The sequence below is a fragment of the Schistocerca piceifrons genome, chromosome 3, assembly GCF_021461385.2.
Source record: "Schistocerca piceifrons isolate TAMUIC-IGC-003096 chromosome 3, iqSchPice1.1, whole genome shotgun sequence".
NCBI lineage: Eukaryota > Metazoa > Arthropoda > Insecta > Orthoptera > Acrididae > Schistocerca > Schistocerca piceifrons.
The window spans coordinates 741,337,339-741,359,077 of record NC_060140.1 but is presented as its reverse complement, the minus strand read 5'-3'; the positions used below and the strand labels follow the sequence as shown (position 1 = coordinate 741,359,077).

Here is a 21,739-nt window from a genome sequence, read left to right as displayed (position 1 = left end):
GCCAAGGTTTTTTATATGTTTTCTTGGAATTATGTTTAACTATTTTCTTGGGAAAACAATTTTCAAATACCCTTAAAAATATATCGTGAAATAAGTTATATTTCAAGTTTGCATCGGGTTCCTTATACACTTCATCCCAGTCTAGCTGCTGTAGTCTTTCCCTAAAGTTTGCAATATTTATATTGTTAACTGAACGCACTGCTTTGAAAGTCTGATTTGATATACTGCATGGAGCTATGTCATGTACTGTAACTAGCTGTGCACCATGATCTGAAAGACCATTCTCAACAGGATAAGCATTTATGTCCTTAAACTTATCTTGGTCTATAAAAAAGTTGTCAATCAATGTACTGCTGTTCTTTGTTATCCGAGTAGGAAAATCAATGACGGAGCTCAAATTGAAAGAACTGAGTAGTATTACAAGGTCATTCTTCCTATTACACTCTTTCAGGGAATCAACATTGAAATCCCCACAAATGTCTGTCTGACAGATAGCACAACAAACCATCCAAGTTTTCTACAAATAGCTGGAAATTCCCCGAGGGGGGCCTATACACTGTTACAATTATGAAAGTGCCATCATTTAGTTTAAGTTCAGTGGCACATGCTTCCATATGTTTATCTACACAACATTTTATAGTTTCTAAATTTTTTACACTGTGGAAGCTTTTGACATATATGGCAACTCCTCCTCTCATCGTATTATCTCTACTTACATGTGCAGCTAATTTACACCCATTGATGCTAACCTTTTGCATATCAGTGACAATGTGATGCTCAGACAGGCATAGTACATCTATTACATTCTCAGTTTCTATATCTTCTAAACAAAGCAGAAGCTTATTAATTTTATTCTTCAATCCCCCAATATTTTGATGAAATATATTAACATTATTTTTCACTTTACTTTTGCGAGTATCTTAACTTTTTTAACATCTTTAGTACTTGCCTGGCTGAGTTTCCCACTGGACACTGATCTTACACTAAAAAAGAGTTTCCACCATGAGATGTAGTTCCTCCCCCCCTTTAAATTTCCTGCTATCAGCCCAGCCAGTTTACCCTTCCCTTTCTTGTTGAGGTGTAGGCCATGTCTAGTATAGTCCCACCTACAGAGTGAATCAACAGGAACCACACCAATGTGTGATCCTGCACCAGATCCAAGTAGTCGTTCCAACTCCAAATTAACTCTCCTGACAGAAGAGCTCAAATGAGGTCGGTCGTGGCGCTCCAGAACCGACACAAACCAAACACTGGTATGACTCGATGTTGATGCAATCTTTGCCAGGTCACACACTATACTGTACCCCGGATCTCTGTCAATACTGTTGCCCGGCCCACCCACAATAACCACGGTAACTTCCTTAGTGAAGCCTCTACATAGTGAACCTAAATCCTCTGTAACCTGCCCCAGTCCAGCACTAGGTTTGAAAAAAACTTGTGACCTGGTATTCTGACCCTAATTCATCCTGCAGAAGTTGGCCCACACCCCTAGCATGCGAACTACCTAGCAACAAGCCTTTCTTTCTGTTTGCAGGCTTCCCTACATTCTTATTCGATTTGCTGCTGAAAGCTTGTTGAGCCCTGTCTACATGTACTTCTGTGAGAGGTTATCAGTTTCTGACTGAGGCAACAGGTCAAACCTATTTTGTACATTAATAACAAAGCTGTCAGAAGAATTTCTTGGCCTGTTCCTTATGCCTGTTGCCACTTCCCACCCGTTTACCCTTCTCCCCCCTTAACCTGCCCAGTTCTCGCCTAGCCTCATCTAACTCAGCCTGAAGGGCAGCAATTTTCCCCTCCTATGCCACAATCTTTCTATCTCTACTGCATAGCCTACAGAACCACTGATGCGTCTCGCTCATTTTCCCAATTCCCACGCCACTACAATCGCCCCAATGAAAAAAGTTACTACATCCATCACACCAGACCCCGGAGCTAACGATTCTACGGCACGTCAGGCACTATACACTCATGGTACAAATCGATTTTAGTGACAGAAAGACAATTAAGTTACCGGTAAACAATGAAAATACGTGTACGAAAAATTAGGCCTACTCGCGAATATGTAAACAGTGGTTCAGAAGTTTTTTTACTGGAAATTACTTGAGAGATGACGATACTCTACAGATATAAAGGGGCAGCAAATGTATTTAGCACACTAAACTATCAGTAAATGCACTTAAAATTGCGGTATGAAGTTTAATCTGAAAGCTCAAAAGTTCGGCCTGGCAGCGATATGTAAACAAAACGAACTTTACGTGATTACTGTGAAAATACGTGAGTAAGACAAAAACCTTTAATGGTACGCTTGAAGAGCACTATAATTAACGTAATAAATTAATTTAAAGTATTAAAAACAGTTTATTACTATTTAAATTACTTATCTTGTACGAGAGCTGTGACTCAGACATCCGTATAGCAGGCGCAGGGCTACCAACTACTCAACTTTCGAAACAACAGATGTCAAGGTTCTTACTGTTTACAAAGGTTACAGCCTGCACCAGCGTTAAGTGGACATGATTTCACATCATGAATATTTATTTCAATACAGAAATTCATTTCTTTACAGGTTTGCCATTTTACACAGCAATAATGCTATAATTAAAAATACAATCTTGCCAATCACATTGAAGATTTGTGGTAAGTTGCTCTCAAAGTTAACAACTAATGATGCCACAGTACAATCCAACTGATTGTTTTACATTCTTTTAAGCCCATCCATTTCAGTCAGATACCACAGAAAGAGGTACAATAGTATATTTTGTTAAGTGTTTCATAACATTTTGTACAGTAAAAATAATACATAGGCTTGACTCACTGTTGTTGCACTCATACCAGCACACAATGACATGAAAAATGGAAATAAAATATATAATTAATAATAAGTGACTTTGTGATGGATATTAAAAATAAAACGAAGTGGAACTCTTCACTCACCCAATTTCATGAGCTGCTATCATCACAGACATTGTTCACATTCTTACACTTAATTTCACTGTTGTTTCACAAGTTCACTTCATCACAGTCTTTGCTACTCTATCATAGACACACTTTACATCTGATGTGCACATTGACCCATGAGGCAAGAGGATATTGTCCAAAAGGAACCTTTATTTACGATTTTGAAGGGCATTTGACAACCAGTCCATCGCCGCATCAAGCCCTTCACCTTTTGTTGCTGAGGTTTTAAATATCTGGAAAGTTCTGTTCTTCAGAGCATCGAGCCCAAGTGCCTGATGGACTTCTGCTACACTCAGTGCTCCTTCAATATCCTGCTTATTAGCAAGAACTACTAAAATTGCTCCCTGTAGTTCATCTTCCTGCATAATAATGCAACATCATCATTTATGGGTATTAAGATACTTAATAAATGAAAAATTTAGAAAGTAAAAGTTTGAGAAGTGTCACACTAGAATCTACCAATCATAAGTAAAGATTAAGATAATGTACATTAGGAAAATATTAATATAATGAACTGTCTGATGATAGCCTTTTAATCCAAAAACTAGCATTAAAAGCACAGTATTACACACTCAACATCGTTCCTAGGGGAAAAAACCGTTAATCTGAAAAATTAATATTTTCTGGAGAGATGGTAATGTGAGTGATATAATTACTGTATATTTTTACAGCAGGCAGCCTTTAGATGTAATATGAAATCGAAGTACCTTGTACTTTGTTCTCACAAATACAGGTTCATTTCCGCTAGCAACATAAAATTAGTCAAAAACTCTTACCAAGCGAGACATAACTGACAACATAGCTGTTATGTTGCTAAGCAAATATTTACAACTAGTTTTAAGAATGGGAACATGTTATTTCATGTAACAGTTACATACACATTTCATAATGAGTTTATGTAACAACTAGCTATTCCTGGCCATGTGGTGTTGATCAGTATGGTTAAATGAAAAAGACGGAAGAGAAAGGACACATTTCTAATATGTATGGGAATTAAATATGTCCTAATCTTCTCCCCCTGTCTCTTTCCATCTCCTCCCTCCTCTCTGTCCACCCCCTCCTCCTCCCTCCTCTCTGTCCACCTCCTCTTTTCCACTCTGTGTCCATTTCCTCCCATGCCTTCTCAACTTCAGCTTTGTTTGTTGTTATTGCCAATTCAGATTATATTGTGGTATTCAAATCACAGGCTGATAAAGCAGAAATACAACTTCCTTGTTTTCTATGAAAACCATCTGTTAGGAAGAACGCATTTGGAGGAAAAGTTGGTGATTGGAATTTCGTGAGAAGATTCAGTCGCAAAGAAAAATGCCTTTGTTTTAATGGTGTCCACCCCAAATCTTATATCATTTCAGTGACACTTTCCCCCTATTTCGTGATAATACAAAATGTGCTGCCCTTCTTTGAACTTTTTCAATGTACTCCGTCAATCCTATCTGGTAAGGATCCCACACTGCACAGCAGTATTCTAAATGGCCAGACGAGTGTAGTGTAGGCAGTCTCCTTAGCAGATCTGTTATGTTTTCGAAGTGTCCTGCCAATAATAAACAATCTGTGGTTAGCCTTCCCACACCATTTTCTGTGTGTTCTTTCCAATTTAAGTTGTTTGTAATTGTGATTCTGAGGTATTCAGTTGAATTTACGGCCTTTAGATTTGACCGATTTATCGTGTAACCGGGTTTAACGGATTCCTTTTACTTTTTGTTATTTAGGGTCCACAGCCAATTTTCGCACCATACAGATGTCTTTTCTGAATTGCTATGCAATTTGTTTTGATCTTCTGATGACTTTACTAGTCAATAAATGACAGTATCATCTGCAAACAACCTAAGATAACTGCTCAGATTGTCTCCTAAATCGTTTATATAGATAACAAACGGCAAAGGGCCTATAACGCTACCTTGGGGAGTGCCAGAAATCACTTCTGTTTTACTCCATTTTCTGTCAATTACTAGCAACTGTGACACCTCTGTCAGGAAATCATGAATCCAGTCACATAACTGAGACGATATTCCATAAACACGAAGCCATTTGTATGGTGCGGTGTCTAAAGCCTTCTGGAAACCTAGAAATATGGAATCAATTGCAAATCCCTCCTCAACAGCACTAAACACTTCTCTAGTTGTGTTTCACAGAACAATATTGTCTAAATCCATGTCGATTATATGTCAACAGACTGTTCTCTTCAAGGTAATTCATAATGTTCAAATACAATATATGTTACAAAATCCTGCTGCATATTAATGTTAATGATTTGGGCCTGTAATTTATTGGATTACTCCTATTAGCTTTCTTGAATATTACTGTGACCTGTGCAAACTCTCAAGCCTTTGAAATAAATAGGTCAACAACTTTGAGATGTTTGCCAACAACATATTTAAATATGTCTGCTTGTGTCTGTATATGTGTGGATGGATGTGTGCGTGCGCGCGAGCGAGCGAGTGTATACTCGTCCTTTTTTCCCCCTAAGGTAAGTCTTTCCGCTCCCAGGATTGGAATGACTCCTTACCCTCTCCCTTAAAACCCACTTCCTTTCGTCTTTCCCTCTCCTTCCCTCTTTCCTGACGAGGCAACCGTTGGTTGCGAAAGCTAGAATTTTGTGTGTATGTTTGTGTGTCTATCGACCTGCCAGCGCTTTCGTTCGGTAAGTCACATCATCTTTGTTTTTAGATATATTTTTCCCACGTGGAATGTGGAATATAGACACACACACACACACACACACACACACACACACACACACACACACACACACTTGGCACGTCTATATTTCCGAAACAAACAAACATATACAATGAATTTGTTTTTTGGTGAATGGGAAACTCAAGAAGTTATTTTTTCATATCTTTTCATAGGTGTTCAATATGAGATGCACAGTATGTGTCAATGCGGTATTAAAATTGTTACCACACTGCAGCAAGCATGTCTTGAGTTACAACTTCCACAGCTACTGTTCTGCAATGTGTGTGTTGATTCATTGTTGCTGGTAATGGAGGCACATAAACAGTCTTTATAATCCCCCACAAGAAATAATCACATACAGTCAGGTCCAGTGACTTTGGAGGCCAATAATGTGTTGGCTGAATCATTTGGTCCACTGTGACTGATCCATCGTTCAGTAATCCTTTGATTTAAAAATTCCCACACTTTCAAATGTCGGTGTGACGGTACCCCATACTGTTGATTAATGAAGTCATTCAAATCAGTCTCTAACTGTGGGAAAAGAAAGTTCTCAAGCATATCAAGATATGTGCTTCCTGTAACAGTGTTCTCAGCAAAGAAAAATGGACCATACATCTTTTCCTGTGAAGCTGCACAAAACACATTAAATTTTGCAGAGTCCCTCTCATGTTGTAGAACTTAATGTGGTTGTTCTGTACACCAATTCACACATTAAGACAGTTCACCTTTTCATTTAAATGGAATGTTGCCTCATCACTAAACATGACAGTAAACTGTCATCCTCCATCCTGCCAAGAACGAAATTACAGAACTTCGCACGTTGTTGTTTGTCACCTTCACGAAGAGTTTTCAGTAGGTGAATTTTGTATGGTTTCATGTGTAAACGTTGATGCAACACATGACAGATGGACACTGGGGGCATGTTGCCCTACTGAGCTGCACGGCGAACAGATTTCTGCGGATTCCTTGTGAACCTATGGCGGATGTGTTTGAAGTCTATGTCAGACACTTGGGGACAGCCTGGCAATTTGCCTTTACACAAACCACCTCTTTCTCAGAATTGTTCATGCCATAGTCTAATGCTCTGTGCTGTAGGAGGATCCACACCATACATAGTATGAAAGTCACGGTAAACAGTTATTACTGACCTGCACTGCGCAAAACATAGAACATAAAATGCTTTTTACTTATAATCTGTCTTGATTGCAAAAATGTTTAGTCACATGACGGGTTTCGGTTCCTCTAGAACCATCTTCAGATCTGAAATGACAATGATACTAATTTACTACTTCACAAATGCAAGCCTATTTCGTCCAACCTGATCAACATCAGATGTATCAGAATGTACCTGCAATTTCGCTTACAGGAGTAACCCGCCCACACTCAGCAACCTTCACATGCTGCGCCACATTAAATTGGTTGGCAGAATGCACGTCATTTATATTAATTATAAAACTCTTACAGACAGGTGGCGTCTGGTACATTTGTTACATTACATATGCACACACTGTATTAAGTAGATTTTTCTAATTTGCTTATATCTCTAAAAATACTTAGTTAAGATCTATAGTTGTCAAGGTTAAAATCTGTACTTGTCAAAATTAAAATACACAATAAAATTATCGTTTTTTGTACGATCGCTCACTGCACAACACCAAAATAGCAAGAATCCCGGAAGCAGACCATGGAGTGAAACAAGTCTGCACCAGCGCCATGGATACAGAAATCGCCCCCTGTTTTCAATTGTTGTTTTCATTTGTGAAATAGTAAATTAGTATCATTGTCATTTCAGATCTGAAGATGGTTCTAGAGGAACCGAAACCAGTCATGTGAATAAACATTTTTGCAATCAAGACGGATTATATGTAACAGGTATAAAAAGTGATTGCGGTATCCCTGCAGACATTATGCCTGTTTTTGCAAACAAAATGCTTTGTTGACTCGACACCATTTTTACTAGAACTGGAGTGGGCGTACACTGCTGCTACTTAGCAGGAATCATGGAAAACTCTAGAGCTTGCTCTTTCCAACAGTATGTTGTTTATGCATGTATCTCTAATAACATAAAAGTTACCAAACGAAAGTGCTGGCAGGTCGATAGACACACAAACAAACACAAACACACACACAAAATTCAAGCTTTCGCAACAAACGGTTGCTTCATCAGAAAAGAGGGAAGGAGAGGGAAAGACGAAAGGATGTGGGTTTTAAGGAAGAGGGTAAGGAGTCATTCCAATCCCAGGAGCGGAAATGATTTTTTAAAATCTGATGACACACCCTGTACTTAAAAAATAGGTATATAAAAACGTGCGTATTCACATGCACATTCACACTGTGCCAAAATTTCAAAGCAACTGAGTGACAACTTTTTGAGTTTTGTGAGCATGAACATATGCAAGCTGAATTTTATATTACAAAATCGTACTGATGAACCCATTTCTACGAGTATTTTTGGAAAAGAATTTTATACTTCATTTCTTTCTGAACAATTTTGGATTCACTAAAGCATAGTTCAGATCATTTCTGCTCTTAGTAACTTATCTGTGAACATTACTCAGACTCAAATGAGTTTTCTAAACAAATTAGTATGAGTGATAATTTTTTTCCTGAGATGGTTAATTATCTTTCTTGGATTCTGACTGAAAAATCGAAACATCCATTTATCAAGATACACTTCAAAGGTTGCACCCAATACAACTAGGTGTGTCTGTTACATACAGTTCTAAATACGTTCTCTTGTGTAATGTCCAAAGTTAGAATTTACTGCATAATATAATTTATTCTATATGAGATAACTGAATGAAAATTAGTTAATTTACTAATTTCTACTGTCCCAAACTTGACAGTATAAAAAGTAGATGAAACTAAACCTTTCAGCGAGCTTAATCCATGGTTTCATCAATAAGCATGAAAATGTACCTGCAATTTCTACATTTATAATTTCTTGTTAAAATGTTACACTAAAGATATCTGATAGAACACAACTGAATGAAATGTATTTTTCACATTTTAAAGCAAGCTGATTTCTGCAAAATCTGATTTCCAAAAAAAACTTTTTCCTATTTTTCTTTATTGAGTATTCTTTGCTCAGCTTAATAATAATACTTTTATTGCTTGTAAAATAACTACTCTATACTCCAATTCTAGCAAAGTGATAACACATTGAGAACAAATGATGAAATTATGACAGATTAGTGTCCACCTGTGATTAATAGGGTTACAATACACAAAATCAACAGTTGTTGCTCAGTGTGTGCATGCTAAAGGATTACATAAAAAATTGAGTTGATATAATTTACCTAAAAACAAGAGAATTACACCAACAACTCCAAAAATCACTTATATCGATATGATATTGGCCCTCAACTGATCAAAATAAGGTACTCCACTTAATAGCTTGATTGGAGTACAGACAACATATAATTTCTGCATGTACTTAGTATACGACATCCTTCTGCAAATAACCATCTGAACTACTTAACCCAACTCCTTGTATTATTTTATTTAAAAAAGAACGAAGTAGCCACATGCTCAATCATAACCAACATATCTAACAACCAATGGCATTATGAGGGTTTGACCAAGTACTCTTTTCTGTCAATGCAATTGATACAATGTTTTTGTGTGGAATAAGTCATGACTCAAGCTTTATTAACTTAAGGTGTCATGACTGTCAAATGCTATTAATGTAAAAAGTTTCATGGACCTATGAAAATAAACTTTGTTAACTAACAAGTTGGCGCAGAGCTGGGAAGGCATGATGTGAGTGATGTTGGGTCAGTGAGAGTGGAGCAAAAATAACAGTGTTCCTACACAGAGCCAAAAGTGAATAGTTCACAGCCATGGTCACTGACAGACTAACATGCTTGGCATGCAATAGCTATAGCAGCAGTCACAACACTGAGGCAAACACTGAAATCTTAACAAGACTCACGTTTGACAATCATTTCAACTGAGGACGGAAGTCTCCAGATATTAGGAAGACCTTCAGTAGCATTAGGTAAAACCAACAGTGCTAGAGTAACTTGGCCAGAAGTCCCTGAAAACAGCACATCAGCAGCTAGCACACAAGACCATGTCAGTTAGTCACAGGCTGCATCAGTACCAGGAAGCAAAAGAAGCAGTATTACAGGACAGCCTCGGAGTCGCTACAGCAACACTTCAATGCTGCTGCAGTAAAAACTATGATTAAGTCCATAGATATTTGAGAGCATCTACAGGAACACAATTTCTCTGCAGTTCACAGTTGAATGCCTGGCAGAGGGCTCAACAAACCATCTTCAAGTATTCTCTACTGTTTCACTCTCTAAAAGTGTGCGAGAAAGACGAGCACTTAAATCTTTCTGTGCAAGCTCCGATTTCTTCTATTCTATCATCATGATCATTTTCCCCCATGTAGGTGGGTACCAACAGAATATTTTCAGAATCGGAGGAGAAAGTTGGCAATTGAAATTTCATAAGAAAATCCTGATGCAACGAAAAATGCCTTTGTTTTAATGACTGCCACCCCAATTCATGTATCTTTTCCATGACACACACTCCCTTATTTCCTGACAATACAAAACGAGTTGCTCTTATTTGAACTTTTTCGATGTCGTCTATCAGTCCCTTCTGATGTGGATCTCCCACTGCACAGCAATAATCCAGAAGAGGGCAAACAAGTGTTATGTAAGCAGTCTAGTAGACCTGTTACACCTTCTAAGTGTTCAACCAATAAATCACAGTCTTCAACTTCCTCTACCCGTAACATTACGTGATTATTCCAATTTAAATTATTTGTGATTATAAACATTATGATGAACTGGATGACTTCGCACTTTTCATTATTTAGAGTTAACTGCCACTTTTTGCACCATAAAGATAGCTTGTCAATCATTTTGAAATTTGTTTTGATGACTTTATGAGATGGTAGATGTATGCATCATCTACAACAACAACAAAAAAAATAAAAATAAATAATAATAATAATAATAATCATCAAAGAAACACTCAGATTGTCTCCTATGTCATTTATGTATATCAAGAACAGCAAGAGGCCTACAACACTTCCTTGGGGAATGTCCGATATTAATTGTGTTTTACTCAATAACTTTCCATCAATTACTATGAACTGTGTCCTTCCTGCTGGAGAAGCACAAATCCCGTCATGCAACCGAGGCAATACTCGGTAAAAGAAATTTGTGTAGAAGATGCTTGTGAGGAAGAGTATCAAAAGCTTTCTGGAAATCTGAAAATATGGAATCAATTTGGCACATCTGCTGACAGCACTCATTACATCACAACAATAAAGAGCTGTGGTGCTTCACAGGAATGGCATTTTCTGGATCCATGCTGATTATTTGTCAATAAATCATTTTCGAGCTAATTCATAATGTCTGAACATAGTATATGTTCCAAAATCCTACAGCAAAATGACGTTACTGATAGGGGTATGTAATTCCACGGCGACTTGTGTGACTTTCCGGTCTTTAGGTACGGATATTTCGAAGAGTGAGCAGTTGTACATGATTGCTAAGTATGGAGTTATTATGTCAGCATATCTGAAAGAAACCTGACTAGTATACAATTTAGACCAGAGAGGCCTTGCCTTTGTTAAGTGATTTAAGCTGTTTTGCTGCACTGAGGATATCTACTTCTAAGTTACTCATGTTGGCAACTGTTATAGATTGGAATTCTGAAATACATACTTCATTTTCTTTTGTGAACCCTGTCATCAGTATCACCACACTGTTATCATGCAGAGAAGGTATTGATTGGGTTTTGCCACTGCTGTACTTTAAATATGACCAGAATCTCTGTGTTTTCTGCCAGATTTTGAAATGGAGTTTCACTGTGGAAACTATTAAAAACATCTCACACTGAAGTTCATGCTAAATTTTGACCTTCTGTAAAACTTTGCCAACCTTGGTGATTTTGAATTCTTTTAAATTTGGCATGTTTTTTCGTTGCTTCTGTGAGTTTTCTCACCCTTTTTGTGTATAATGGGGGTCATATAAGAAGAAAACAATAACTATGGTAGTAGGGAAGACAAAAGAAAATGGTAAAGTTAATATTAAACTAGAAGATGATGTTCTAGAGCAGGTTGAGAACTTCTGTTATTTGGAGAGCACAATCACTGACGACAATAAATGTATCACAGATATAAAGAGAAGAATAGCCTTGGCAAAGCAAGCTTTCCAAAATAAAAGGAATTTACTAACAGACAATCATAAGCCTAGAAAGTAGGAAAAAGTTTGTCAAAACTTTTGTCTGGAGTGTCTTAACATACGGATGTGAAGCGTGAACTCTGGGGAAAGCAGAGAAAAAGAGATTGGAAGCAATGGAAATGTGGATATGGAGGAGAATGACGAAAACAAGCTGGGTAGATAGAAAAAGTAATGAACAGGTCTTAAGAGAAGTGAAGGAGAACAGAACACTGCTAAATTATATAGGAAGAAGAAAATCAAAAATGATAGGGCACATATTGAGACACAACCAGTTCCTAAAGAATGTATTTGAAGGAAAAGTTTTAGGTAAAAATCCAAGAGACAGGCCATGAGCAATGTATTTTAATAACATCACAGAAGATATGGGGATAAAATCGTATGAAGAATTGAAGAAGATGACACTGGAGAGAGGGACGTGGCTAAATCGACAAGGCATAGCCTTTAGTTTATGATGATGATGGGGATCAGAACCATCTCTTAATAATTTGTATGGTATACATATCTCAACTGCCGTCAATACTATTTCTTTGCATTCAAACCAAAGCTGGCCTATGCTTATGCAGTTAGGCAACTGCGTTTCCAATAAGTATCCAATAACAATTACTATTTTCAATTTTCTAATTGTTAGTAAACAACGAGCTCTGCAGAGTTTGTCCTTAAAAGGGCAACTCCCCATTGCACCACCATTTGTCTGTTTACATTTCACATGAACAAACTGAAAATTAATGTTTATTGATCCAGAGACACAAACATTCCAGTTGTTTGCTAAACAATGTCGAGAGACCACTTTCTGTTAATTGTGGCAATGCTTCACTTTGGTGACCTGTGGCCGTTATGAAGACAGGTTGTTTAAAATTAGAAACACTGTGATAAAGTTTATACAACATTTCACATTGCATTCCATCTATATCAAAAGCCCTCTATGTAGAAAAACCTACTGTTCAAAGGGCAATTGTGTTTCAAACTATATTGTCCAAACTAAGTGGGTTTGGAATTAAAATGTGCTGTTTGACTGGTTATGGTCTCATTTTATTGTGCACTCAGGCACAACAAAGGAAATTAACTTACACAATTTGCAAGAATAGTGGTTACACAGTAGCAACTCACATAAAGCTGTTTTTGGAATGAGGACAATTTATGTCGACAATTTGTATGGAGCCCAGACCTGGCACTGGCTTCCAATAAATGGAACAACTGCATGCGGCATTAATGTGGCAGTTTTAAGTGGGGAGTGTTTTGAACTTTGGTTGTGTAAGATACCGGTACAGGTCGGGCCTGAACTACCACTGCCAACCGCAGCAAACAATTGCACTGTAGCCACTACCAAATGCTTTGTTATTCCAATTTTCCTTGATATGCAGATTGCTTTTTTTTCTTATTCTGAAATGAGTGAAAAAACTAAGCGTGGTGCATAAAGGGATTCGAATATGACTCACCACAACAAAATGAATCGGCGATCCTTATGACCATTATGTCAATTGTGTTTTCGTGGAAGCACAGCATGTGGGGCTAGAATGGCAGCCCTTCGAGAAGGGGGTGGAGCTTATTTGCTCACACCACTGCTCCCCCCTTGGGGAGTAAGTTCTCATTTGTTTACGGTCGTGATCAACAGCCACTTAAGCACAAACACTCAAAAGAAAAGTACGCAAATGCATAGATGCACCATTTGTTTGAAACAAAGAAAACAAAGAAACCAGATATGAATGCGAGGTGTTTTATGTCTTTTTTTTAGGATTATAATAATAAAAACCATTGGCCATAGGTCATGTTGGAAGGCATCCACACTAGACACCTCTATTACCCCCAGCAGTAGTAAGTAAACAGTGCACTTGATAACTGGTGGTAAGTTCCTGTGGGATCAAACTGCTGAGGTCCCTAGGCTTACACACTACTTAATATATGTTTTGTTCTGAAAACACCCAAAAGTAAACTGTGGATTTTCAAAAAAATTATGTTTTGTGTTGTGGGTTGGTAAAGTGGGGAATACAACATCGTTTTTGCCACAGACTACTATAGTCCCTTCACAAAGTACTGGAAATATAATTCTTAGGGGGAAAAAATTTTAAAGGCAGAGTATGTACAAAACGTTATCTCAAGAGAATCACCCTATTCAGAAACTACATGTCTGAATAACTTAAATACATTCTTATTGTTACATACAATCTGTTCCATCAGTGTGAACCAGACACTGAGTGATTAACGGAAAGAATCTCCACTTTGCGCTCCAAAAAAATGTTTAGCGCAGGGCCTGGCAGGCCGTGCAGGTAACTCGGCCTGGCTAGGCACTTAGCAAGCAGGTAGCCAGATTAATGATAATGATGCAGCATTCAGTACGGTTAGTAGGAAGTGTATCTGCAACCACCGAAGGTTAAGTCTGGAAAACAAATCTGTGTTCCTGCAATCTGAACTACTCAAATCCCTCATCTTTCCCATTATCTTGGTTCCTGGACAGCTGCATTTCCCTGAGGAAAATATTCTCATGCCACTGGTTTAGCTTTTCCATAGTAACAAGCAAGAGGAATCTCTTTTGGAAAACATTGGTGAAAGCCAGTCCAGCCCATTAAACAGGCTGGCTTCACTACTAAGGACTCCAGCTTCCACCCATTACTTTGACTGTTCCATTTATAATGAGAAGTCCTCAATCCACACCCCATACACAGTAAAAATTAATGCACCAAATCTGTTTGATTAATTTAAAATGGGTCGAAGACTAATGAACATTTCATTTTCATCACTATTCAATGTATGTGGCACCCATATCTCACAAAAGTTTCTCACAGTTCATCTTATTTTAAGTGTACCATATCTGTTGATCTGGCTCATGAGTATGCTACTCACTGTGTCATTCACATTTTGGCAACCACTGCAAATGATGTTTATTTCTTACAAACTACAACCAAACTTGGACGAATTTTATCACACAGTAAAGTCAAACCACTGCACAGGAGAACAGCAGCTGTTAAGTACATCACTGCTTCAGAAATATTTTGAAATGATATGAGGGGAAATTGTCATAAGATGACTGCTTTGGTACAAATATCTCAGACTGTATTATACATGCCATATTTTAACTCTAGAAGATTGCTCTGAATTAACTGTGTATTAAAATTTTGACTAAGAATGTAAGAAGGCAAAGCATCATGGCAATAACATCCAACAAAATATACTCAGGCTTTCAGCTGTATCAGGTGGCTAAAATGCCAAAAGTTTTCAATCAAGTACTCTTTAGCCATCAGCATGCAGAACAGCTGCTGATGCACTGCTGGTACACCATATAAGGGGCTATGCAACTACACATTTGAGTCACTAGACTCAGTCTCTCAACAACTAGATCCCACACCACACTGAGCTGTAAGCTGCTGCTATCGCGAGTTATCTGTGTTTTTTTTTTTAATTTTTTTTATTTCAATGGTTTCTTTAATTACACTGTTCCAGAAACTATTAGCATGAGCATGAGCTACAACTAATGTCTTAAAATTTGATCTGGTGACCGTTTACTACAGCATGTTTAGCTAAAGCAGAGACTTCGGTGTAGTGTAGGTGATAAATCTATCATGTTCCTTCCTGCGTTGTTCTAGAGAGTGCACTGTGTGTATTACTTAAGGTTGGCTGCACTCTCAAGGCATCTGTACATCCCAAGTTTTCTAAGGTCTACTGGATCTTTAACATGTCTAATTAATTGCCAGAGTTTCGACAGGAAGTTTATCTTACTCAACACTGAACTACAGAGTGGCTGATTCTCGTCAGTAATCATACTGTGATCCTTACTTGAGGTCTTAATTTATTTTGTTATTGTTGTAACTACTGTTTCTGAAGACCTCGAATAGACAGCTCAGCTATGGGACAGGTTATCAGTGTGTAATATCATTCTGGCACTGCACTATGTACCAATGTTTGTATCACCGCCACTTTCAAAGAACTTCAATGATAATCTTTTACAAACAGTGCCTCTACATAAAAAAATGACCACATCATCACTATCAGCAAGTCAAAGACTTAATTCAACTGATAAATTTGACCAGATTCTTTATGTGGTGTGCATAGTCACACACATGCAGACAAATATTAGCCAAGCAGTACACCAGTTTGTTCATCAGTGAACCAACAATGGACACAATGAGACTGGCTAGACGGAGACTAGACATAAAATTGGCATTCTTTATATAAATGAATTGGTCATTTTAAAGACATGTCATGCCACAAGAAATATTTTGCAGGAGACAGACAAAATATTTTATCCTAGAGAACTGATGATTATCCGCTAACTTCTAGAAGTGTTAGAGTTCTGTAACAAAGATACTGTAGTCCTCATTCCTAGTGGACAGGGGAAAAGTTGCCTCCCAACCCACACACATCACCAACTGGGTGCCTATGCCAAAAACGTTTAATGTTGTCCAAGTCTGAGACTGTTTCTGACTTTGGAAGTAGCAGTGCGAGAAGCAACAAAATTCATGGAATTTGCCATGTATAGATTTACATTTTTCTGACTATTCTAACCAATTACCTCGCCCATTTTTAAAATATAACCATTATAATTGCCACCTGAGAAGAACTGTTGTTCACAATGTTCTCACTTTCTTTAACAGAAATAATTCCTTTCCAGTAACATACCTTAGCTGGATTTCATGTAAAACTAATTATCTGTGTTGTCTATTTTGAAAAAAGTTACATACTACTACTTGACTTTTTTCAGCTATTTGCGGTATGGCTCAACACTAAAAATTTATACAAATTCACCTAATATGCATAAGCCTTTAAACAGAAGTCTGTTTAAACCTCACATAAAATTCAGATAATTTTTGTGCAACACTATAAAGATTTTAGTAAAAAAATCTCTTACCCTTAACATATAAAGTAGCTCGTCCTTAGAAATTCCTATTCTGTCTCTATCTGCTGAATCAACTACATAAATAATTGCATCAGTATTGGAGTAGTAGCAACGCCAGTAGGGCCTGAAATAGTCAAAATTAAATTAAAATTAATGGCTGGAAATAAGTTTTTAATATCAATGCTTAAACAATGTAGTGCAATATTTTTACTCTCTGGAAAGAACATAAGATTTTATTCCAAGATGTGCCTCTGGGACACCCACACTTCAACAGTAAGTAAATGCTTGTCTGCCTTTTTTTTTTTTTTTTTTTTTTAAAAAAAAGTTATTTCTATTTTTTCATAGAGAGCGCCAGGACAAGAGGAATGTTTGATACAAGTCGTTGGCTTTTGCCAGTGACGTAACATTAATGGCTGCTGTCATGTCACCTTACAGTGCACATATTCACAGTTTTGTTGTTAGCTGTTGAAGCCAATGTGATACTAAGAAAAACCTGGTTGGGGTGACAGACTTACCTGTAGTTTAACCCATTGGGGGGGGGTCACGATCAAGTTATAGTCACCATACTGTTTGCGGCATTTGTTGCATGTTTCCGATGTCACTGGACAAAATCTACAACTAGTATCTAACATTCCTCTACATCAGTGTGCATCAAATTCATTAAAACTGAAGAAAAGCTGTGACCCAAAAATACAGCAAATGTCAAATCTTTGTCAAACTACCCTGCCAAATGCTGTAACTGACAACAAAATTTAAATATTTTCAGAAAAACTTATACTAACAGGACATTTCAAGAACAACATTTAGGACTACAGATGTTCATCACATGACGAAGGCAGTTATTAATCAACAGAAACTCACAAATGGAATATCAACAACATAAGGTAAATATTACGAAAAATATAGTTGCTACTCACTATATAGCGAAGAGGCTGAGTCACAGACAGGCACAATGAAAAGACTGTCAAAGCTTTCGCCCAAACAGGCATTCATCAGAATTTCACACCACACACAGTGAACATTATTAAAGTCAACAAACTGCAGGGACGAATTCCTGACTGTAAGAGGGAGGAGAAAAGAAAAAATGACCTATGAACATGAATCTGGAAATGTATCGTTGCCATGGAGGGTGGTGCTGATGGAAAGTTCCTCTTAGCATGTACCATGTGTTCCTTGTGTGCTGCAGACTGTGATTGATGCAGCGTACTGAAAGCAGCAGAATGGTCTGGTATTCATCTCAGGAACAAGCCAAGATGATGATTATGTACGCCCAAGCAGATGGAAATGGTCAAGAGGAAGCATGGCTATACCAGAACAAGTACCCTCACAGACACCAACAACATGATGACTGGGTTCTGCCTCTCATCCATTTCCAGCTGCTTGGCCACACACACACACACACACACACACACACACACACCAGGTCAACGGAAGCGTCCGATTCCATCCATTGGCTTTGACCCGTGACCTACGGTGGTGGTTGTGTGTGACGTCACGACGGTGCGGAATTTAGTTTGCGAGAGTGGCGTGTTTGGATTCACTTGCGTGGTAGCATTGCACGTGTGTGGAATCGGTAGTGACTGTGCTTTCAGTGGAATATTTTTCAGTGAGTTAACAATTTTGGTTTTGTTACGTTGACGTTATTGTAGTTTTTTCTGTACGTTGTGTGTGAATTTTGGTAAATTGCTTTGCTTATGTCTTTGGTAGGTATGGATATGACTGACAAGGTCAACAGTTTTTGGTTGCCGGCGATGATAGGGGACAGTGTGTTGTTTCTAATAAAATTTTTTTCAACTATCCAGATTGTTGGATGAAGTCGTTCAGTGTGTCGTGAAGAAATTGGGCTTTCTAAAGTTTCGTTGTCTTGGATCAGGGACAGCTATATGTGGAGATGTCTTAAGCATAGCTGGCCAAGGGAAGTGTTCGATTCCAATTTTGATTTTCTAGTGGTTTTTTTTTTTTTTTTTTTTTTTTTTTTTTTTTTTTTTTTTTTTTTTTTTTTTTTTTTTTTTTGTAGGATTAAGCATGGTGGTGGTGAAATTTTGAGATTTATAGTGTGGTATCGGTTGTTTCTGTTGACCTATATAAGTCAAGGTAAGTGATCGATTCCAGTGCATTTTGTATGTAGTGGAATTTGGGAAGGTTGTGGGGTCTTGTTATTTTAGTGTTTTTTGTCATTTGGTGTAGTGGCGTGTGTTTATATTTAGTTTTCCCCCACTCAAAAACCCCCAATTTCCCCCACTTGTCCCATTAGTTTCATTATATATTTGGATGAATATCTGTTTGGTGGTTTTTCGATCTATTTTCATGTTTCTTGCCAAGTTTACGTGATTATGTCATAGGAACGGTATGGGAGAAGTTGTGAATGGTCGTTTCCGCTATATTGGTGAGATCATTGGTCAAAGCAGAGGGGTGGAATCTGACACTTCCATGAATATCGAACCATTCTGCTGCTTACAGTACGCCGTGTCACTCACACAGCCTGCAACACACAAGGAACACTCAGCACATAGTCAGAGGAACTTTAATTTGTCAGTGCTCTCTACTGTGGTACTGACTGATTTCTGGATACATGCTCAGAAGACCTTTTTTCTTTCATTTACAGTCAGGAATACATCCCTGCAGTTTGTAGGTTTTATTAACGTTCACCCTATATTTATTCACACAAGAAAGCACATCTTATGCACACTGGCTGAAAGCTAAATGTGTAGCTGTCTTTTTTTGTGCCTGTCAGCAACTCAACATGTCATCTTTATAGTGAGTAGCACTATCTTTTTCTTATACTACTGAAGACAGTTGGTAGTAACTGATGAACTGTAAACATATTTAGGCCTACACAATTTAAATATGGTCCTGAAACGAGAAAGCACTGCTATATAAGCACGACAGAGAGAATATGTGCGATTTGCAAAAGTTGTCATGGCATATTTACAGTTCCAGTGATATGTAAGTAATTTCTCATACGGGAGCCCACAAGAATGTCACTATGATCTGTATACTTTATATAAAAAGCCTTTGCATCTTAATACTGTAAAAGGACTTTCCATAACAAAGACTTCTTCAAATCTAATTTTGATAAATGTAGTTCACATATTCTTTCAAAGCACTGCACAATTTCTGGCATGTAATTATTACCACGTGAAGTGTTTTTTAACTGGAAAGAAAAAAAATGTTGCATGATGTAACACAGCAAGCAGAAAAATGCAATGTTCAGCTGTTGAAGTAATGCATAAGATACGAGTATTATAGATATATGAAAACAGTGATTAAGTACATTTAACTCTGAGCATCAGTATTGAAACACGCTACTTAGTTACAATGTGCAACAAAATTTTATTTACGTACAAAGTATCTATACTGTACCCAAATAAAGATAGCCACACTGATTTTACATCCTCTGAAGTAATAACTTCAAAACAAAAACAAAGGCATGCAAATAAACTGCTTTAATAAACAAACACTCTTGCATGAGCATTGATCATAGTCATTTAAAACTAGTGACCAAAAAACAGTGTATAGGCCTAAGCAGTTTCTGCTGTCTAGATCACTATGAATCTCTTTTTATTGCCTTTTGAATAGCAGGACACTAATAAGTCGGAGGCAAACATTAAGTCTATCAGAAACCAATCTGCTCAAAGTTCAATCCAATTCTTGAGGAACTTGCCATTCTTCTCACCTTATACTCGTCTGTCCACCAAGATCCCACACTTGGAATTTCAAGTTCTTGTATGTAACCTGCTCTACATTGAATCCAATGGTAGGAATAGTTGTCACAACTTCGCCTACCTGTAATCTAAAAGGAACATCCTAAATACAAGATGCAGAACATAGTAACCATCAGTTGCTAAATAGAAAGCGTGCAGAAATATTTCAAGCATGTGCTAACCTGTACAGAATGGTGGTTTTGCCGGCACCATCAAGTCCTAATATGAGGATTCTCATTTCACGACTGCCTAACAGGTTTCGAAAGTAACTAAACAATCCACCTAAACAAAAGGAGAAAACAATTATCGATTTCAGATGCCGGCAAATTCAAAAATTTACTACGGAAATGTGTGTCCACACAATAACACCGCCGCGCTAGTAGTAGACCATATACTTCTTTAACTTTACGGGCTGTACAACACAGATAACATGTAACTATCTTAATCCACAACGCACGCTTAAAATAGTGAAGAAAGACTTACCCATGGCGCAGAAAACTTGTTGCGCCCTTTAATTAGTAGTTTCTTGGGCTAACGCCTTGCTTCACCAACAAAACTGCGGCTCACACCTCCTAGGCGTCAATATATTTATCAAAACCAACACATGCGATTTGACGTGTCTGCAACACTATAACCAACTGTGAACTATGACAGCATGCTTGTCTCAAAGAACTTCCACTTATAACACATGTATAGTTGGCTACACTGTCTCCGCACAATATAATTTCTGTGGAGACACACGAAATGTGTCTCCAGAGCAGTGTAGCCGTTCTAGCGACAAAGTCGCTAGAACTAGAGGATTTTATGAACTTTTAGCGGGCAAAATTGTGGCTTTAGGGGAAAAAAATTATAGTGACTTTTTAGGCAGTCAAGACTAAGTTAACTTTTAAATCTTCTGCATATGAGTCGGTCTTAAAACTCAGTCAATTTCGGCTATGGACCACCGCTACATCCTCAGTGTTGTGCTAATTTTCTCTTCCTAATAAATATCAACATTCCTTTACTTCCTTAATTCCTCTTGTGGGGAGAGAAAATAAAAGATTAATCTATGGAGAAAAACTCAACGCATGCATATTGTACCCCAAAATACTTTTACACCACCAGTATCTGCTAGAGACTTTAATTAACTCTTCGTTTATACTCGCACAATGTAGTCAATTTCGATTCAAAAAGCTTCCTTGTTATCATGAACTTTCTTACAACCTGCTAATTCTAACAATTTTCTTGGAAACTTATACACGGATATCTTAATTATGTACAAAAAAGATCCACATATTTCCTTAATCTAGTACCAAAATGCACAGTAGTGTTTACTTTTCTTTTTTAATGAAACTGAAGTATGAAACCAAATACTAGTATAT

At 37.5% G+C, this 21,739-nt stretch overlaps 1 protein-coding gene across 1 annotated transcript; it reads right to left on the bottom strand.

Annotated features, from left to right (window-relative positions):
- Positions 1-2,520: 2,520 nt before the first annotated feature.
- On the bottom strand, positions 2,521-21,024 carry LOC124789296 (ADP-ribosylation factor-like protein 1). The gene is made up of 5 exons (XM_047256609.1): positions 20,862-21,024; positions 20,561-20,660; positions 20,351-20,467; positions 16,687-16,798; positions 2,521-3,320 (listed from the first exon to the last, which is right to left on the bottom strand). The coding sequence occupies exons 1-5, from the start codon at positions 20,863-20,865 to the stop codon at positions 3,111-3,113; spliced, it is 543 nt and encodes a 180-aa protein (XP_047112565.1). The 5' UTR covers positions 20,866-21,024; the 3' UTR covers positions 2,521-3,110.
- Between the last annotated feature and the right edge of the window lie 715 nt (positions 21,025-21,739).